Here is a 22,370-nt window from a genome sequence, read left to right as displayed (position 1 = left end):
CCTTTAATTTCTGCCTTTTCCTCTATCCCACTCCTTTCGTCTTTATCTTTTTCTTCTTATTTCTTTTTTTAAAATTTATTTTCTTTCTCACTTACTGTGATGATTTTATAAAATCTGTACTGATTTTAAGATATATATATATATATATATATATATATATATATATATATAGAATCCCTTTTGCAATCCACTAATTATGTCTTGAGGAATTTGCAGCCAATCTTTTGGGCTGTTACTGATGGCAACCTTGAATTTAATGGTTTTGAATGATCTGTCAACAGGTCACAAATTATATTACAAATTACATCCAAACAGCCCTTGCTTTCAAAAAGTCTCCCAAGAAATGATTCCTGGGGTTAATCAAAAATTGGTATATTAAATAGTGCATCTACACTGTAGAATCAATGCAGTTTAACATCATTTTAACTGCTATGCTCAATGCTACGTAATCTTGGGATTTGGTGAGGCACCGGCACTCTTTGGCGGGGAAGACTAAAGACCTTGCAAAACTAGAACTCCCATGATTCTATAGCACTAAGCTGTGGCCGATGAAGTGGTGTCAAACTGCATTTGTTCTACAGCAAAGACAAACTCTAGGATGTCTATGTCACCAAAGCCACAGATACATAGTCAATGAGTATGACTTTAGAACTTCCCTTGAGACAATGTGATGGCATTATTTGAAAATAGAAGGCTGTTTTGGATATTGTTGTTTCTAAAGTGGAGAAAACAGTGAGACATTTGAAAGAAATGCAGCAGATTGGGAATAATAAAGAACACAGTAAGTTGGAGCAAAAACTGACATGACTACATTGAGATTTTTTTTAAAAAAAAACTGCTTACATTTGGAATCCTCTTTTAAGAGTTTCAAAATTTATTGATTTGTTTACTATTTAAACATAACTTTTTATGGAGTCAATAAATAACAACCAAGGGGTGAGTATCACGTCGGCCATGGGACTGAATTCCGTGGTTTGGTGTTCGCTCTCTTGCTGAACAGAGAAATGAAAACAAGTTGACATCTGCCTTACCTGGGGACAGGCTTTGATTGATCTCCTGCTCAAAGTGGTCAGAGAAGTCTTCCCCAGCATTTAGCTTCTGCAGGCGGTCTTCAATAAACTGACAGATGTTGAGAACATATGGAGGGTTGTGGGGAAGAGATCACAAAGAAGGGGACCAATTAGAAAGTGTGGAGAATCATCATCATCCATGGAAGAAATGTGCATACGTAAGGTGAAGAAGCCATGCGTGAATAGACAGGAAAGGGACAATTTTCCATTCCTTGGGGAAAGTAGTAGAGGTTTGATAGTGAGTTTTCAAACTGTGCAGGCAAGCATTAGAGGACATCTTAAGCAAGCTTTAACATTTCGTAGAGTAGGACAAATTTGCCCATCCTCAAAATCTTAACAAAAAAACCCTTGCTGTGTGTGTGTATATAATCCATATAAATAAAAATGTGATGTTAGTTTGTGGGATTAACATAACTCAAAAACCACTGGGTGAATTGACACCAAATTTGGACACAATATACCTATAAGGTCAAGGAGTGACCATCACTCATAAAAACACTGAAAAACACATGGAAGAGACTTAAAAAGCAAAAACAAACAAACATTAGAATGCATGTGCAAAACTATATGTATACACATATACACAAATATATACACACATATATATACACACACAGAACACACATACAAAGACTTGGCCACAGCAATGCATGGCAGGTGACGGCTAGTCTATATAAATAAAGATGTAATGTTAGTTTGTGGGATTAACATAACTCAAAAACCATTGGACAAATTGACACCAAATTTGGACACAATACACCTATCAGGCTGACGAGTGTGTTTGCGTGTGTGTGTGGGTATATGGTTTTGCACATGCGTTGTAATGTTGTTGTTTTTTTTGGCTTTTTAAGCCTCTTCTGCTGAGTTTTCCAGTGTTTTTATGAGTGATGGTCCATTGTTGGCTTGATAGGTGTATTGTGTCCAAATTTGGTGTCCATTCATCCAGTGATTTTTGAGTTATGTTAATCCCACAAACAAATATTACATTTTTAGGTTCTTGTGGGTTTTTTTGGGCTATAGGGCCATGTTCTAGAGCAGTGGTTCTCAACCTGGGGTCCCCAGATGTTTTAGCCTACATCTCCCAGAAATCCCAGCCAGTTTACCAGCTGTTAGGATTTCTGGAAGTTGAAGGCCAAAAACACCTGGGGACCCCAGGTTGAGAACCACTGTTCTAGAGGCATTTCTCCTGACGTTTCGCCTGCATCTATGGCAAGCATCCTCAGAGGTAGTGAGGACCTCACTACCTCTGAGGATGCTTGCCATAGATGCAGGCGAAACGTCAGGAGAAATGCCTCTAGAACATGGCCCTATAGCCTGAAAAAACCCACAAGAACCTAGTGATTCCAGCCATGAAAGCCTTCGACAATACATTAGATTTTTATATATTTACTAGCCATCCCCTGCCACGTGTTTCTGTGGCCCAGTCTGTGTATATGTGTTTTGTGTGTGTATATGTGTGTGTATATGTGTAGATATGTGTTTGCATATATATGTGGTTTTGTGCATGTGTTGTAATTTTTAAGTCTCTTCTGTTGTGTTTTTCAGTGTTGGCCTGATATGTGTATTTTGTTCAAATTTGGTGTCAGTTTGTCCAGTGGTTTTTGCGTTATGTTAATCCCACACACAAACATTACATTTTTATTTATATAGATATATATACACACACATATACAGAAGAACAGAAAATGAAATAATTAGAGCTACACCACAGAACCCGGTGGATGAAGGTTTCAAAGAGAAATGTGTGTAAAAAGGGTGAATTACGGTGCAGAGAAGGCAGTGAGCGAACAAGATATATGGGACTCCGCTGTAAAAAGATGTCAAAATAAATCAGATGAGCAGATATGTGACCTTTGCATTTTACATTTAGAGAGTGCGACTGAATCCACTTCATATGTGTGCTTATGAGTGTGTGCAACGGTGGAGAATTAAGGCAGCAGCACTATCTGCCTCCCCCTCAAGATTCCTGTTCCCTTATCACAGCAGATGGGGGTGTGTAAAAATACATTTTCCCAGCATGACTATACTACTGTGTGCATGCAAAAGCAATATGCTCCTGCTTTTTTTTTTTTGGTAATACAGCATTTGTGGGAGTAAGAGAGCTTCAGATGCATGATTGCAATCCAATTTACATTTTAAAGAAACCTAATGGTAGAAATAGTAACAGATGGATTGGGTTTGACAAGCGCCCTACATCTTCAGATTCTCCCCAGAGGAATTGTTATGTGGGAATCTACAATCAAAATCTACCTGCTCACCCACTCACAGTGTGTATTTGTGTAAGTTGGCATATAAAGGGTTTTTACTTCAAGGAGCAAGGAACAGAACATAGTATTGTGCTCCTTCCTTCTTTCTGACACCTTTAAGAACTTGGATTTGAATGTCGTTTTCCTTTTCCCTCCCTCTTTTCTTTCATATGTCTCTGGACTGCAAGCATGAAGGCAAGACTGTCTTGGTTTTTCCAAATAAATAAATAAATAAGGGGTTGTTGTAGGTTTTTCCGGGCTATATGGCCATGTTCTAGAGGCATTTTCTCCTGACGTTTCGCCTGCATCTATGGCAAGCATCCTCAGAGGTAGTGAGGTCTGTTGGAACTAGGAAAAAATGGGTTTATATATCTGTGGAATGACCAGGGTGAGACAAAGGATTCTTGTCTGCTGGAGCTAGGTGTGAATGTTTCAACTGTCACCTTAATTAGCATTTGATGGCTTGGCAGTGCCAGGGGAATCTTTTGTTGAGAGGTGATTAGATGTGCCTGATTGTACCCAGTGATTCCGGCCATGAAAGCCTTCGACAATACATTAAATAAATATATGTAAGTTATTCTGAAAACCTTCCTAACTGTAAAGGCAGTCCCTGAGTTATGAACATCTGACTTACATATGACTCTTAGTTACGAATGGACCTGCCTGCCATGAAACCATAGTAGTGAGCCAAAACATGTCTGTATCTCTCCATCCCCTTTCCTTTCCTCTTCATTTTTATATCTGTCCACCATTTTTCCTTTTTCCTTCATATCTATATCTCTCCACCTCTTTCCTTTTGCCAAAACAACAACAACCAAAATAAAAACAAAGCTGGGTGATAGTATGATAGCTGGGTCCAGAAGCTCTGAGTATTACGGAGATGCTGAAAAGGCGGCTGTGAATAAGGGAAGAGAGAGGGTGGAGTGAGAGCGGGGAGAGCGAAGGAAGGATAGAAAGGAGGGGATGCTTAGGATAAAGGTTAGGGCAAGTTTTAGGGTTTGGGTTAGGGTAAGGGTTAGGGGTTACAGTAAAGGTATGGTTTAGGGTTAGGGTAAGATTTAGGGTTTGGGTTAGCATAAGGATTAGGATAAGGGTTAGAGTTTCACCATTGAAGAACTCTTACATTCCTTCTATATTATCTGTCTCTGGCCTGGCTTACATCTCTTGCGCAAACAGCACTTCTGAAGGAGTGATGCGGCATCTCCGTAATGCTTGGAGCTTCTGGACCCACCTATCATACTATTACCCAAAGCTGTGTGCTTAAAGGTCTGTGTGAATGCCATAGCTCTTACCTCTTTGAATAGCTGCAGGTGAATGGCTCTCTGGAGGAAGGCCTGCATGGCACTGGATCCTTGTTGCAAGAAGCTCTCCTTACAAAAGGAGATGGGCTCTCCCTGCAGTGAAAGAGAAAATGAGATTGACTAAGATGTATGACCACGATGGAAAGTCATAGGTTCTCAAGTCCATTCTACACTACCATATAATCAATTTTCTCAAACCAGATAATCCAGATTATCTGCTTTGAACTGGATTATTTGAGTCTACACTGCCATATAATCCAGTTCAAAGCTGATAATCTAGATTTTATGAGGCAGTATAGAAGAGGGCTGAGAGACAGAGCAACTGGTAGCATTAACTTTTGCACACTAAGTGTGGCATGCACAAGAATTTCCCAAATTGTGCTCCTCCTGATATTTTGGACCTCAGTTCCCACAATTCATAACATCTGGTAAATAGGCTGGGATTTATGGGAGCTGAAGTCCAAAACACTTGGAGGAGCACAGTTTGAGAAACACTGGCATACACTTTCATAGAATTCAGATACTGTAGAAATAATGCAGTTTGACTCCATGTTAATGCTATGGATCCATCTATCATGAATTTCATAGGGTTTTCTTAGGGAAGGAATACTCAGAGGTGGTTTTCCCAGTTCTTTTGAAATACAGCCTATAGCAACTGGTATTTCTTGATAGGCTTCCATCCAAGTGGTCTTCAGAGCTGATCTCATTACTTTCCAGGATCAGACTGGACCGTGTAACTTTAGGATATTTAGGCTCTACAGCCAAGCCACTTACTGGGTTACAAACAAGTGCCTCACGGTAGCCACCAAACAAGAGTGCCTGTGCCCTGAGGAAGGCTCGGGCAACACCATCCCCAGTGGTTGCTGACTGTTTCTTCAACTGGAACTTCAGAAGGGAGACCTGAGTAGGGAGAAGAGTAGAATAATAATACTACATAATTAAACTTGTATACTGCCCTATCTTCCCAAGGAGACTCGGGGCAGTTTCCAACATATAAGGCAAAACGTTCAATTGCCAGAAAGGAAAACCATACACACAAATTAAAATAAACATCATAAAACATAAAATCCTACTACAAAGTACATAACATTTCTTTAAAAATCAATTACAGTCAGGTACAAAATACCAATGGCCAGAATTACAAAATAGGCATGTGACTATAAAAGGACTGGGCAAGGATAGTGCAATAGTGTATCATAGGGTTGGGAAGTGGATAAAGTGCAGAACAGAGTACTATTGGATGGCCTAGGGAAGGGCCTCGGGACTAATCATTGTCGAAAACTTGCTGGAACATCCAGGTTTTCAGGTCTTTATGGAAGGAGGACAGTGTGGGGGCTTGCCTAATCTTCCTAGGGAGAGAGTTCCAGAGCTGGGGGGCCACCACCAAGAACACTCTCTTCCTCGTCCCCATCAACCGTGGAAGCGAGAGGAGGGCATCCTAAGCAGATCTTAGAGCCCATGCCAGTTCATAGGGGAAGATGCGATCACAAAGATAGGCAGGACCCGAACCATTTAGGGCTTTATAGGTCATAACCTGCACCTTGAATTGAGACTGGCAACTACTGGCAGCCAGTGAAGCTGCTTTAGTAGGGGTGTTGTGCGCTCCCTATAGTTAGTTCCAGTTAGAATACAAACTCATCCCCGATCCATATGCCATTTCATAAAAAATATTGCTTCAAGTAGGTATTTCCCCAAAGAAACCCAAGTAAGCAGCATGAGCAAGAGATCCCATCCCCCATATATCCTATAATTTTGGCTTTCTTCCAACTATTCTATGATTCTGCGATCTCAGATTAAACCCCTAGTATCTACAGGTAATCGAAGCTGACCTTGGATGGCTTCTGAAAGTACTCCCTTCAGAACTGAGCTACCAGGCTATTAAGAACTAGGCATGGCCAATCCATGGTTCTTAATGGTTCTAAAGTACTTACAAAACTAGGGGGCGCTAGTGCTTTGCTTCTACAGTGTTGCTAAAGTTCTGGTGGTGAAAATTTCAGAACTCTAACAAAACTTTCAAAATTTCATTATTATTTTGTTATTGGCGATTTTTATGACAGAACCAATTAGGAACTGCCATTTATAATGACATTTTGAAAGTTTTCTTAGAGCTCTGAAATTTTCACCACTAGAACTTTAGCAACACAGTAGAAGCAAAGCACCAGTACCCTCTACTTTGTAAGTACTTTAGAACCATTTAGAACCATGGATTGCCCATGCCTATAAAGAAACTTCTATAAAAGCCAGGCAGAACAACAGCAAAATCCTTTTCATACGTTTAAAAAATTCAGAGAAATTCAAGAGAGCTTTCCCAGACTTGAGCAATGGCCACAGTGGTTGGAAATGAAAAGAGATGTATTCCAGCGTGTTTGGAGGGCACCGGTTTGAGAAAGGTTGCTATAAGGGCAATGTACTTTCTTTATTTTGCTGCCAGGTAAGACAACACTCAATTATAAATCACTTAATATCAACTTGAGTTCCACTATCTGCTTGCTGTGCATTAAAGAAAGAACACTTCAGGACTTATTTCATATTCTCAGAATTCAAATGGGACTGAAGTATTTCGTTTTAGTGTATGCAAACAGTGTGTTTAAGATATTATGTTCTCTCAATTTATTATTGTGTTCATTGTATGGGAGTTGCACTGCAATCAAAATGACATTAATCTTGAGAAATGTATCTAGACCAGCTTTAAACCCGTTTTAAGTGACTGAACTGGATACCGGACTATGTTTAGAAATGACTAAACATTGTCCAAAAGATTATTATGAGGCAAAACTGAACTATATTTATACAAAAATAAACTCCTGGAATCAACTCATACCTGCAAACTGGTCACAATTTTCACAGACTGGCAGAATATGTCACGAATTTAAGTAGGACAATTCATCATCTAATTTTGCTGCTTTTTTTTTGTCAGAAGGACATCAGTAGATTTGTAAATGTTTTTTAAAAAACAGGTTATGAAAACAATACTCACTATATCACTTGGGAGGCTTTCCAGGTCTTGGAAGGGCGACTCCATGGTGTTGCTATCAATGTTGAGAATGACGACATCTTCCAGGGCCTTGCTCCTCACTCTCTACAGATATGAAAGAGAGAAATAAAGAAGGGAAAGTGCTTGCTTGTTTCTCCAGTTGTGGAAAGCCTCTGCTACTCACAAAGATGAGCTCATAGTACATAGGATTCTTCAACCACCCTTGTGCTTTCCCAGTTTGAGCAACTCCACTCACATGAAAAAAACCAAAGGGGGGAAAGGTCCCAAACAGGGCCATGTTCCCAAACCTGTCTGCTGTGAAGACATGAAGTCAAGGTCACCCACATGTTGAAAGTCTCGCTCAAGTAGGACCAGCTTTAAATGTGAAACATAACACAAGTAGCTGCTTTGGGACAATAGAAATGTTCTAGAGATATCAAAGAAGCAGCTTGCAATGTGAAAGGTATTTTCCCCTGCCTTGCCTCTGCCAATTGTTGGCTAAGTACGAGAGTTGAATGAAAAGTAATGCCTCCACCTTGGTAACTCCTCAACAGATGGCAGTACTGGCATGCGGCAGGTACTGGCTTATTCAATAGACTCTCCTCTACAGTTCCATGTTGATGGGAAGCCTTAGCATTGAACGGTTGTGTTGTTAAAGTGCGAAGTATGAAACCCTGCGCAGACAGCTGGTCAAAGCGACTTAAACAATGTGCAGTCATTGAATTCTTGACAGCAGAAGGTGTCATCCAAAGGAGATTCATCAGAGAATGCAAGCTGTTTATGGGGATTGTGTTGATGTGAATACTGAGTGTCGTTGGGTGAGTAAGTTTAAAGATGTTGAGGTGGGAACATCTGACTTGCGTGACAAACAAGGAGATGGATGTCCTGTGACAGCAACCACACGTTTCACAAGCAAAAGTTTGACAGATTGGTTCAGGATGATCATCGTATCACTCAGAGAGAAATTTCAAGCATTATCGGCATTTCACAAGGACGTGTGGGTCACATTATTGCTTTGCTTGGGTATTGAAAGATCTGTGCAAAATGGGTTGCAGAAACAGAGTGTCGACTTCTTCCGTGACAGCTTTAGAAAACTTGTTCATCATTGGCAGAAATGTATCTAATTGTCTGGTGATTATGTTGAAAAGTGAATAGTGGCAGTTAAAGAGCACATTCTAAGGATTATTTCTGTGTTTGCTTTATTAAATTATTCCCATCCAAACCCAAGTAATGAAGGTGGAGGCATTACTTTTCATTCAACCCTCGTAGTACTCAGCTTGTCTGTATTAACTAGACTCTTGTATTTACCGCTACTCCAGCTGTGTGGTGCAATTCTGTTGGTTGGATAGACCTTTGAAGGACTCACAAATTTAGTTTTCCTGAAAAGTAAATCTGGTCTTGGCTCACCTTGTGTTTCTTTAATAAACCTCATCATTGATACCCAGTGAGCACTGGCAAATGACAGACTGCCCTAGTGGCCTCAAGGACTGGTAGGTGTTGAGACACACACATACCAATGCTTCCAAGATGAAGTAATATCCAATTTCATTCTCATCAGCTGACTGTCATCTGCTGGTGAAACTTGACTGTCATCAAATGAGTGCAGCTTGGGTGGACATAAAGGCAAAAAGTAACCTCTACACCAGTATTTCTCAACCTTCCTAATGCTGCGTTTTATTGAATTTTAAATTAGTAGGGATTTTATATGTTGTTTTATGTAAATATTGTCATGTAAATTTACCTTATTATTTATTTATATGTTTAGCTTGCTGAATTTTGTGCGTTGTTGCACTATTGCAGTGGTTCTCAGCCTTCCTAATGCTGCGACCTCTTAATAAAGTTCCTCATGTTGTGGTGACCCCCAACCAGAAAATTATTTTCGTTGCTACTTCATAACTGTAATTTTGCTACTGTTATGAATCATAATGTAGATATCTGATATGCAGGAAGTATTTTCATTCACTGGACCAAATTTGGCACAAATACCCTATACGTGGGGTTGGGAGGGGGGATTGATTTTGTCATTTGGGAGTTTGCTGGGATTTATAGTTCCCCTACAATCAAAGAGCATTCTGAATCCCACCAACAATGGAATTGAACCAAACTTGGCACACAGGACTCCCATGACCAACAGAAAATACTGGAAGGGTTTGGTTTGGTGGGCAGTGTCCTTTGGTTTTGGAGTTGTAGTTCAACTACATCCAGAGAGCACTGTTGACTCAAACAATGATGGCTCTGGACCAAACTTGGCACAAATACTCAATATGCTCCAATATGAACACTGCTGGAGTTTGGGGAAAATAGATCTTGACATTTGGGAATTGTAGTTAGTGGGACTTATAGTTCACATACAATCAAAGAGCATTCTGAACCCCACCAACGATAGAATTTGGCCAAACTTCCCACACAGAACCGCCATGACCAACAGAAAATACCATATTTTCTGATGGTCTTTGGCGACCCCTCTGACACTGTCTCACAACCCCGAGGTTGAAAAACACTGCTCTTCACTGTTTCGGGCTCTTAAGAATTAGAAACAGGGTTTAGTTATAACTTCAAAAGATCTAGGAGGAGGATTGGCTTGCAAACTCACCTCCATGAGACTGGTGTGGACTCCTATGAGGTAGGGCATGGGGGCACTGTTGAGGAAGGAAAGGTAGGTCAGTGCTAGCAAAACCACTTCTCCATCATCTCTCCACATTTGTGGGTTTAACTTTTGCAGATCTGATTTATATATTATCTAGGAAACTCTGGGTCTTCCTGTGTGACTATAGGTGGAAGGAGTGGTGGGGGACTTAAAGATTCCTAGAGTATTCCTCCAGTCCAATTCCATAGTCAACATCTTGTGTGCTGGAGGTGCTTTCTAGAAAGGAGTTCTCTGAGGGAAAAATTGGTTTAAAAAAAAGAAAAATCATGTTTTTTTTCCCTATTATTGCAGGAGTCTTGTACCTCCAACTGCCACAATAGTGGAGGGTTTACTGGATGCGTGTATACTCACACACACACGTCAGATGTCCAGATATCCTTGTGCTGAGAAGCATTTGGGTTCAGTACAGTCCTGTATAGACTCAGCTGGGCATGGCAAGATTGGCCAGTTATTTATTTTATATATTATATTTCATCACATGATAGTAACATTTTACCCCATTTTCTTAATCAAAAAAGGAGATGCGACTATTACACGATGAAAAAAATCTGCCTTTGATTCTCTGTTTTCTGATTTGTTTTTATTTTTAAAAAATTTAACTGCCTTTTTTCTGAGACAGGAGGAAGAGGAGGGATGAACCAGACTCAAACTTGTTTGTTTATTTTTGCCTTCGAGAAAGAAGGGAGAGGTGGGAGGAGTGAAGGGTTTCCACTTCCTTTCCTTCTTTCTCTGAAGGCAAGGCAGTTTACAAAATCTGAAATGGAGAAAAGAGGGAAGATACGAGTTTCAGAGAGATCAATTTCAAGTTTTCAAAAAGTGCCTTGAGGTGTCGGATGAAGGTGGGAAGAACGGAGCTCCAGAGACTCCATTTTTAAGCTGCCTTGGCTTCGGAGAAGGAAGGAAGGAAGGAAGGAAGGAAGGAAGGAGGGAAAGAATTAGCTCCAAATGGCTCTGGTACTATTATGCGAGGAACTCAAAAATACAAATTTTGCCACCCAAAAATGGGGGTCTGATTATTACATGATAACTACTACTATGCAATGAAATACTGCATATTGCATCACCAGCACTCACCAGCAATAGTCCAGGAGATGGGAGGGCAATGCAGGGATGTAGATGTGCTGCCAGTGCATGGGGTACAACATTAAGGAAGAGGCCTGTACACAGGCGGTGAGCTGCAGTGAGACAGAAAGAGGCCTTTGGTTAGATGACTCTTCAAAGATGGAGTAAGGATCAAATTGGAGTGTTTCGGGTGCCTATTAGTTTTGTGCACTACAGCCTTGACTTATATAAGCATCATTCAAGATAACTCTGTTACAATATCTTGAGCCATCTTTGCTGTCACCCTTGTCCTATTTATTTATTATTTATTTACTGTATTTGTATACCACCCCTCTCATCCCTCAGGCGACTCGAGGCGGTTTACATGGCAAAATTCAATGCTGCAAAGCATAAATACAATTTAAAAACCTTAACGTACATAAAATCATAACAACAGCAATAAAATATAAGTCATTAGTAAATCCTAATTAAAAACATTGCCCAGTCCCATCATATGTTCCATTGTTCTCTGTTCGCAACTCTGCACTTGCGAACGCTTACTTGAAAAGCTATGTCTTGAGTTTTTTCTGAAAAGTTCAAAAGGAGGAATCTTACCTAGGGAGGGTGTTCCACAATCGAGGGGCCACCACTGAGAAGGCCCTGTCTCTCGTCCCCGCCAGACATACTTGTGACGAAGGTGGGACTGAGAGCAGGGCCTCCCCAGACGATGTTAAAGTCCTCGATGGTTCATAAGGGGAGATGCATTCGGACAGGTAAGTTGGGATAGAACCATTTAGGGTTTTATAGACTAAAGCCAGCACTTTGAATTGTGCCCAGTAGCAAACTGGTAGCCAGTGGAGCTGGCACAACAGGGGAATTGTATGCTCCCTAAGAGCCGCTCCTGTTAGCAATCTGGCTGCCATCCATTGGACCAGTTGAAGCTTCTGGACAGTCTTCAAGGCAACCCCATGTAAAGTGTGTTGCAGTAGTCTATACAGGATGTAACCAGAGTGTAGACTACCATGGCTAACTCAGACTTCCCAAGGTACAGGTGCAGCTGGCACACAAGTTTTAACTATGCAAATGTTCCCCTGGTCACCGCCAAAACCTGGGGCTCCAGGCTCAGCAATGAATCCAGGATCACACCCAAGCTGCAAACCTGCGTCTTCAGGGGGAGTGTAACCCCATCCAACACAGGCCATAACCCTATGCCCTGTTCCCAGGGCTCAGGCATCTTCTCAGGAGGAGAAATATAACCTCAAGTTAAGAAACCATATTCCAAATGGAGTGGAGCAGTGTTTCTGTGTGTGTACAGGCTGATTTCACTTGTCCGGGTATTAACTTTTGCTTAGCTGCATCTAGAATTGTCAAGTCAGGACAATCCAAGTCCTGAAACCTAAGGACTTTGTGGTATCCTAGGAGGTGGGGCTCAGTGATGTTACAAGAATGATACTACCGCTGTTGCATGGAGTATGCATATTAGAATAATATATACAATGCACTCAGGAGACATGTGTGTTACATAAAAGATCTGTTCCAGGACACTTTGCAAATTTATGATTTTTGCATAATTAGTTTTTCTTAACTGAAATGAACCGTTTTTTTCCTAACTGAAACTAACAATGTCTTGATCTTCAAGATGAAGCATACTACAGAATCGCTCTGTATGACCTAGAAAATCTTTCACGATTCTATGGCCAATTCCCAACAGAACTTCCAGCAGAAGATGACTACAGAGTTGCACTGGAACCCTGGAGAGAACACCTCTCTAGGAAAGGCTGGGTCCTCCAGAGCAATTCTGCAGTCTCCAAAACTCTTAATGTATAAATGATGTGGATGGGAAACTCAGCTCAGAAATAATCTTTGCCCTTCTATGTCTTCTGCTGCATTTGGCACCAGCCATGAGTCACCAAGCACAGTCATGCTCTTCATTTAGTTAAGTAGCATTAGATCCCTTCCTGTCCTACTAGACAGCTGTCCAACCAAACTCCTAGTCTCTGCCCCTTTGCCTTCTGAACTTGAGCTTCAAGAGCGGCTCTGTTGGCCTCCGGCCTGTTAAAAAAACTTTATTTATATTCTGCTCTATCTCCATGAAGGGACTCAGGGCGGATTCCAAACATAAACGAAAACATTCAATGCCTGAATACAACAACAATACATCCATACTAACAAACTAACCCAACATATAAACACAAATTATAACTTAACAAACTGAAATTAAATTAAAAAACACAGCCTGTTATAACAGACATAAGACATAACATTAAACACTGAATGGAAACAATAATTTCCCATGTCTTTTGTCTGCTCCCTTGGTCTCACCGTGCTCAGCTTGTTGGTGGTCAGCAGGATCCGTCTCTCATGGAGCAGGCTCGCATATAAACGTAGCATGTTGTTCACATCCACAGCCACAACAAACTCTGTCAGGTTCCTCTGGTGTGGTTATAGCAAATCATTCACATATTTATTTATAGAAACACACATATACCACCCTCATATCACAAGATTTCTGAATGATTTACCAACAAATCAATTCAAGGGGCAATTTTCAGCACTCTAAGAGCCCTTCCACACAGCCGTGTAACCCAGAATGTCAAGGCAGATAAGCCACAATATCTGCTTTGAACTGGATTATCTAAGTCCACACTTCTATATAATCCAGTTCAATGTGGATTTTATATAGCTGTGTGGAAGGGGCCTAAGAGTGTATTAAACCAAACGGTTTGGGCCCTGTCTATCTCCGCGATCGCATCTCCTTCTATGAACCAGCATGAACTCTAAGATCTTCTGGGGAGGCCCTCCTCTAGGTCCCACCTCCGTCACAAGCACGGTTGGTGGGGACGAGAGAGAGGGCCTTCTCAGTGGTGGCCCCCCGCCTCTGGAACGCCCTTCCAAGGGAAATAAGACAGGTCCCATTCCTCCCCTCCTTTCGTAAGAGCTTGAAGACCTGGTGGTTTCAACAAGCCTTTGAAAATGACCAGTTCTAACTAAGTCTTACACATTGTCGAATACAGCCTTATTCTTCCTATCAATTACCCAGATCACTTCCTCTAATCGGCCCTGGAATGAACAGCCACAGACCCGTACCTAATATTATTGTTGCCTGCCATAGCATTGCACTTAATTTCCGAGCCTACTAGAATTTTTGGGCTTGCACAGATCTTGGCCTGGCCTTTGAAATGTTTTCAATTTCCTTGAACAGGCAGGATTACTTTTAATATATGTGTGTTATGGCGACAATTTTTATGCTTATATTGTTTTGTTAATCTTATGGTTATGTTATTTTACTTTGTATGTTTTGTGACGTTACCTGGGAACCGCTCAGAGTCCCCTCGGGGAAATAGACCGGTATATGAATAAAGTTTTACTATATTATTATAGAAATCTAAATCAAAAGCACACCTAGGTATGTTTTCCATGTTCTGTTTCACCAATAATCAAACAATGCATTTTCAGTCACCACCAGTTACTTGCTATCTCCTGTATTTCTATCATGGTTTAACTGGGAAAATATGTTCTAAAGTACAACATAATAGCAAGAAATGACCAGAAAATATTTTCCTACTGTCTTATAGTACTGACTATAGGGATCAAACCACCTTAAAGTATCAATCTTCTCTTTGAAGATTAGAATCATAGAATCACAGAGTTGGAAGAGACCACGTGGGCCATCCAGTCCAAACCCCTGCCAAGAAGCAGGAATATTGCATTCAAAGCACCCCTGACAGATGGCCATCCAGCCTCTGTTTAAAAGCTTCCAAAGAAGGAGCCTCCACCACACTCTGGGGCAGAGAGTTCCACTGCTGAATGGATCTCACAGTCAGGAAGTTCTTCCTCATGTTCAGATGGAATCTCCTTTCTTGTAGTCTGAAGCCATTGTTCCGCATCCTAGTCTCCAGGGCAGCGGAAAACAAGCTTGCTCCCTCCTCCCTGTGACTTCCTCTCACATATTTATACATGGCTATCATATCCCCTCTCAGCCTTCTCTTCTTCAGGCTAAACATGCCCAGCTCTTTAAGCCGCTCCTCATAGGGCTTGTTCTCCAGACCCTTGATCATTTTAGTTGTCCCCCTCTGGACACATTCCAGCTTGTCAATATCTCTCTTCAGCTGTGGTGCCCATACTCTTCAATAAGTGCATTCTTGTTGCCACACCATAGCAATTGAAGTGGTGTCAAACTGCACTCATTCTACAACGCATCCCTTCTTAACAACACGATGTGCCCAAATTTGGGATTTGATTTGAACCAGGCCTAAATTTCAAAATCCATTTCCAGTCAGGCCTCTGAGCATACAGATAATGGTTTCCACAACAAAATAATCACATTTATCTACATGTTTGTGACTTTAAAATTATAATTTTCACAGCAAAATTATAATTTTGACGCTTCTATCTTGAGAGGTGAAATACCATTCATACTGATCTCAACCTTCTACTCCAACACCTTACAATAAAATCAAAACTGTATGTCTTACATTTTCAGGAATGGTGGGTAGTTTGCCATGGCCTGGAGCAAGGAAATAAGCCTGCAACAGGGAAGAAAGGTGAAATCAGTCCTTTTTGGAAGGGTTTGTGTAAGAGTGAAACTGTTGGCTGTTGGAATGTTGGAACCAGTCGTATTATTTATTTATTTATTTATGTACGATATTTCTATCTCGCTTTTCGCAAGCCCAAAGGCAACTCAAAGCGGCTTACAAATTAGCAGCAATTTGATGCCATAACAATCCACAATATACAATTAAAACATTTAAAACAGCATTATAACATAAATATAAAATCAATACAATACAAAAACCATTAAAAACGTATAATTGAAATGGCAGGGAGAAGGTTTGAGGAAAAGAGACAAAGAGAGTTCCTGAAGTCTGAAAAAGCACGGTTTATTCTCGGTTGGTGCCAACCCTGCTGGTAGTCCAGAGACAGGGTAACAAACAAAGAAAAGCCTTGGTTTATATACCCTTTAAAATAATATGCATGCATCATACAGGCATCACAGTGTGCATCACAAAATTCTACTTTTACATTGACTTCAACGGCATATTTTAACTTCAACACCTGTCAATCTTCATTTAAGCATCTTTATCTAAGGAGCTGTTATTAATGAGGACCATGCACCGGAGTGTCTACTAGGCCACTGATAACAAGAGTTTCCATCCATTTTGAGATAAGTTCTTCCTGAAGCCTCTTGATGGCCAGCTCATTAATCTTATGATAAGCTTCGCCTGCTACCAAAATGGAAAGAGTCTCTTGAAATTTGCCAGAGGTCTCTTGACATTCCTTTCCTAGACTCTGGCCTCTCTTGAAGCATCTAATTTTGCAGCTTTAAAGATTGTCATCCAGCCTCTATTTAAAAACCACCAAAGAAGGAGCTTCTACCACACTTCAAGGCTGAGTATTCCACTGCTGAACAGCTCATACATTATATCAGACAATGTCTTACTAAATTACCAACATATTTTTAAATAAGTGACTGGTGGGGATGGTGGTGATAATCGGAAACATAGAAAACTGCCTTATTCCAGGTTAGACAATCAATCCATCTAATCCAGTATCTTTGACACTGACTCTAAGCCCCCTTCCACACAGCTGAATAAAATCCCACATTATTTGCTTTGAACTGGATTATATGACAGTGTGGACTCAGATAACCCAATTCAATACAGAAATGGTGGGATTTTCTGCCTTGATATTCTGGGTTACATGGCTGTGTGGAAGTGCCCTACGGTGTTCTCTGGGGCCCCTTCCACACAGTTGAACAAAATCCCACATTTTCTGCTTCGAACTGGAATATATGGCAGTGTGGACTCAGATAACCCAGTTCAAAGCAAGTATTGTGGAATTTTCTGCCTTGATATTCTGATATAGGGCTGTGTGGAAAGGCCCTTGGATTTCAGAGAAGATATATCCCACCCTGATTTAGAGATCAAACTTGTGACCCTTGGGTATATGACCTCTGAAGCCCTCTATAGCCTCTCATCAATGGGAAGACAGAGATGGGATGTTTAACTTTAAAGGAGCCTATAAAGGGAGCAGGATTCAGCATTTTACAACTCCTTTGACTCTCAGGCTCTTCTACACTGCCATATAAAATCCAGATTATCTGCTTTAAACTGGATTATATGGTGTGATGAATTGCCTACCTTTAGACCAGGAAAAAGCTCAGGAATTAGGCCCAGTTTTTTTGGCAGCCATTTTGTGTAATGGTGCCTGGAGGCAGCAGCCATCTTAGGTTACTCATTTCCTAATGGAGGCGGAGCTTAGGAGCAGCCTAGGGGGAAATGTGGAGAACCCTTGTGACTGGCTGGGAGAAAGTGGGCAGGGCTTCATTGAAGTGCAGAAAAAAAATTAACCTTAAAGAGTGCTTTTTGAGATCTGACAGTTAGTTCTGGGTTTTGAAGAAGACAGTCAGGTTCTGGTGTTTGAAAGAGAGAGTTAGGAGAAGGAGAGTGGAGGTTAGTGAAGCCAAAGAAGTTAGTTAGAGAGTTCAGAGAACTATTAGGGAAGAATAGCTGGTATAGTGATTATAAACAGATCCCAGGAAAAGGACTGTTTGAAGTAAAAGGATTCTAGTCAGGAAGAAGTCTGCTAGTTTCCTGCGGGAGTTAAGAGTTGTTATTGGAAACCAAGTATTGAATTGATTTAAAGAAACCAAATAAGCTTCATCTCATTCTTGCAACTATTATTCTTAAGTGCCTGTGTTTGTGAAAACCACACAAATAAACATCTTTGTTCTTTGTTAACAAACAACTGTCTCAGTCTGCCTTTGGGTGAAGAAGTTCCATAGCAAGTTAGGGAAACAGAGTTTCCAGATTGGTGGCAGCAACTACTTAGAAGAATCTCAATAATATCCACATCAGTGTTCTGTGCTCTGAGTTCGAATTCAGCACTATTCCAGCTTACTTTCAATGCACTGGTCAAACAATAACTGAAAACCCCTTTTGACTTTGGGTGGTAACCTGATTTCATAGGAAAAACTCCTCAGAATATTGTATATTGGTGGCAGAGTCTCTACAGCCTCTAATTAATTAAACAAATAAACAAACAGTTCTTGTTATATATGGCATACTCATATAATCCAGTTCAAAGCAGATAATGTCCATTATCTGCTTTGATAATTTGTATTACATGACAGTGTAGAAGGGGCCTCAGGCTGGGTGTACGTTCAGTGCTCCTCTGACACAAATGCCAAGATTTCTCACACTCACAGTGATGCATCATATTCCTTCTAATGTTTCTGTTGTATATGTACACAAGATGCTAGCAACTGTTCTTTACAGGGATGGAGTGATCATGTCACATACATATGAATTGTTACTGATGTGGGAGACCACTCTGAGTCCCCCTCGGGGTTGAGAAGGGCAGGGTACAAATGTAGTAAATAAATAAATAGAAAAATGAAGAAAATGCTAGCTATCTGGGAATCACTTGCTTTAACCTAATACGATGGACCTGTGGAACTCACCAGTGCTGTTCCAGGATCCTGGCTCCTGCCTTCTTTATTCCGATCCTTCTCCGTGAAAATTTTCAATTTGGTAAGCTTTGGGTCCTTAGATTACAATCAAATACATGATTAGAAAGGAACTCAGAAAGATCTGATAGTCATTTCAAGCCTAAGGCCCCTTCTACACAGCTGTATAAAATCCACATTGAACTTGATTATATGGCAGTGTGGACTCAGATAGCCCAGTTCAAAGCAGATACTGTGGATTATCTGCATTGATATTCTGGGTTATATGGCTGTCTGGAAGGACCCAAATACCCAGGTGACAAAAGAGACAAAATATTAAAAGGAGTATTTCTACTTTTAGTTTTTCAGTTACAATATTGTGTTTTCAGTGTGGTATAGTGAAACTGTTTGCCATATTGGAAACAAGTAAAAGATGGCCAAATGTTGTTGGAGCATACACTCTTATTCTGGGTATTTCTTAATGTATATTTCAGACCATGAAGTATTATAATTAAAACTAAAACCTTTTGCTTATAATATTGCATAGTGTAAGATATGTTTTAAGAAATCACTCATGAGACCTAACTGCTTTCTGCATGCCCCAAGTTCCATATCTGGTTTCTTCCTTGCTTATACAATGACCTCTGATTTCTTAAAGCACCAGATCCCATATGAACTTGGAAGCTAAGCACTGTCAACATTGAATGGGAGATGAACAAAGAACACCAGGTGCCATAGGCTGGATTACATTGGCAAAACCACCTCTGTGTAATCCTGGTTAAAGCAAACCTTATGACATAAGAACACAGGCAACTTGAAGGCACACACACACACCTTTTAAAGGTAATGCAGCTTACTACATTGTTGCTCAAAGACATACAATACTTACAAATTCAAGGCTGATAAATCTGTTCAGGTTAGGCATAGGTTGGACATGCAATGCTGACAAGAACTCATTCAGCTCTGCGAACTGGTGGTGGAGATAAAAGGAGGAAATGAGTATCTGAATGGAAAAGAAGGATATCATGCAAGACAGTAAAAGAAAACTCAGTTGAGTTCTGGAGTTGACTCGGAATTCATTTCCTCACCTGCTTCTTGACAATATTATCTGCAATGTAGTTCAGGATTTTGTAGAAAACTTCAAACCAGGGTAAATAGCTACAAAAAATCAACAGGGAATCATTTAACAAGAATACATGTTTGGATGAGGAAGATTTTGCACCCAACTTCCCATTTTCAGATAGTAAGGACCCTTAACTGTCTGTCAAAGGGAACTAGTGGTGTGATGGAGCAACACTGTTTCTGAACACAACACTGGTTGGTTGGTTGGTTGGTTGGTTGGTTGGATGGATGGATGGATGGATGGATGGATGGATGGATAGATAGATAGATAGATAGATAGATGATTGATAGATAGATGATTGATAGATAGATAGATAGATAGATAGATAGATGGATGGATGGATGGATGGCTGGATGGCTGGATGGCTGGATGGCTGGCTGGCTGGCTGGCTGGCTGGCTGGCTGGCTGGCTGGCTGGCTGGCTGGCTGGCTGGCTGGATGGATGGATGGATGGATGGATGGATGGATGGATAGATAGATAGATAGATAGATAGATAGATAGATAGATAGATAGATAGATAGATGGTCTGATGGAGCAACACTGTTTCTGAACACAACACTGGTTGGTTGGTTGGTTGGATGGATGGATGGATGGATGGATAGATAGATAGATAGATAGATAGATAGATAGATAGACAGACCTGTTTATTGATGAGTCCATATCAAAACTAAAAGGCAAAAACAAACATACACAGACAAATGGACACTAATCACTATGCTAAAACTTCTGTAATAGTTAACTAAAATAAATTAAAACTTGATAAAACTTGATTATACACACACACACACAAATAAATAAATAAACTTGATTAAATAATACATTTGGTAAAATGGGATTAAATTACAAAATGAAAGCAGGGGAAGTAGGGTGACATGTGTAAAAGAATCATAGAGTTGGAAGAGACCTCATGGGTCATCCAACTCCCTGCCAAAAAGCAGGAAAATTGTGTTCAAAGCACCTCCAACAGATAGCTATCCAGTCTCTGCTTGAAAGCCTCCAAAGAAGGAGCCTCCACCACACTCCGGGACAGAGAGTTCCACTGCTGAACAGCTTTCACTTCTAAAGTTCAGGTGGAATCTCTTTTCCTGTAGCTTGAAGCCATTGCTCTGCATCCTAGTCTCCAGAGCAGCAGAAAGCAAGATTGTTCCCTCCTCCCTATGACTTCCCCTCACATCTTATCACGTTTCCTCTCGGCCTTCTCTTCTGCAGACTAAACATGCCCAGCTCTTTAAGCCGCTCCTCATAGGGCTTGTTCTTCAGACCCTTGATCTTTTTAGTCGCCCTCCTCTGGACACATTTCAGTTTGTCAACATGTTAAATCCCACTTGAGAATGAAGGCAAAATATCCTCATACCTGAGGATACACAGGCAGGTATGGAATCCTATGGACAACCGGCAGAAACCAAAACGCTGCTTCCCTTCCATATCCGTGAGTGCAAAAGTAAAGTGCTGGACAGTGGGGCTCTCCTGAACCCTTAAGAGGAAATGGGGAAAAGAAGTGAAAGGCAGGAGAAAGAATATAATAAACAATCTAAAATAAAGAGACATTCTTTAATTATGTTCTATGTGATTGGTTGCTGGATATGCTTTTCAGAGCAACTTCACTCTTTGTGAGATGTACAAAGCTGGCACTTCTGTAAATGAATATGGAAGGGCCTATATATAGAAGCATAACTACCTTGAAGGCATCAGATTCCACCTTAGAAGCTAAGCATCAGATCTTAGAAGCTAAGTAGGCTCAGCTCTGGTTAGTATGAGGGTTGAATGAAAAGTACTGCATCCACCTTTGTTACTTGGGTTTCAATGGGAATATTTTAATAAATCAAATACAGAAATAATCCTTAGAATGTGCTCTTTAACTACCTCTATTCGCTTTTCCACATAATCACCAGACAATTGGATACATGTCTGCCAACGATGAACAAGTTTTCTCAAGCCATCACGGAAGAACTCGACACTCTGTTTCCCCAATCCCTCATGCACAGATCTTCTGATAGCCAAGCAAAGCAATAATGTGACCCACATTTTCTTGTGAAATGCCGATTATGCTTGAAATTTCTCTCTGAGTGATACAACGATCATCCTGAATCAAAATGTCTACCTTTTGCTTGTGAAACTCGGTGGTTGCTGTCAGAGGACGTTCAACTCTTTGTTTGTCACGCAAGTCAGATGTTCCCACCTCAACATCTTTAAACTTACTTGCCCAATGACGCACAGTACTCACATCAACACAATCACCACAAACAACTTGCATTCTCTGATGAATCTCTTTGGGGACACCTTCTGCTGTCAAGAATTCAATGATTGCACGTTGCTTAAGTCGCATTGCCTGACCATTTACATAGGGTCCGATACTTTGCACTTTAACAACACAACCATTCAATGCTAAGGCTTCCCACCAAAATGGAACTGTAGAGGAGAGTCTACTGAACAAGCCAGTACCTGCTGCATACCAGTACTGCCATCTGTTGAGGAGTTACCAAGGTGGAGGCATTATTTTGCATTCAACCCTCGTACTTAG

At 40.7% G+C, this 22,370-nt stretch overlaps 1 protein-coding gene across 1 annotated transcript in view; it reads right to left on the bottom strand.

Moving 5' to 3' along the window:
• DENND1C (DENN domain containing 1C) overlaps window positions 1-22,370 on the bottom strand; it is a 52,264-nt gene that overhangs the window by 16,916 nt on the left and 12,978 nt on the right. The window contains exons 5-16 of the mRNA XM_067463985.1: window positions 21,204-21,323; window positions 19,815-19,884; window positions 19,616-19,696; window positions 18,742-18,825; window positions 15,755-15,805; window positions 13,602-13,712; window positions 11,313-11,413; window positions 10,185-10,230; window positions 7,595-7,696; window positions 5,392-5,517; window positions 4,609-4,710; window positions 1,032-1,119 (exon numbers count right to left, since the gene is read on the bottom strand). Coding sequence (XP_067320086.1) covers window positions 1,032-1,119; window positions 4,609-4,710; window positions 5,392-5,517; window positions 7,595-7,696; window positions 10,185-10,230; window positions 11,313-11,413; window positions 13,602-13,712; window positions 15,755-15,805; window positions 18,742-18,825; window positions 19,616-19,696; window positions 19,815-19,884; window positions 21,204-21,323 — 1,082 coding nt within the window. The remainder of the gene's footprint in view (window positions 1-1,031; window positions 1,120-4,608; window positions 4,711-5,391; window positions 5,518-7,594; window positions 7,697-10,184; window positions 10,231-11,312; window positions 11,414-13,601; window positions 13,713-15,754; window positions 15,806-18,741; window positions 18,826-19,615; window positions 19,697-19,814; window positions 19,885-21,203; window positions 21,324-22,370) is intronic.

The sequence above is a fragment of the Anolis sagrei genome, chromosome 2, assembly GCF_037176765.1.
Source record: "Anolis sagrei isolate rAnoSag1 chromosome 2, rAnoSag1.mat, whole genome shotgun sequence".
NCBI classification, from domain to species: domain Eukaryota; kingdom Metazoa; phylum Chordata; class Lepidosauria; order Squamata; family Dactyloidae; genus Anolis; species Anolis sagrei.
Note: the sequence above shows the minus strand (reverse complement) of the source record. Positions and strands in the feature narration are given on the sequence as shown.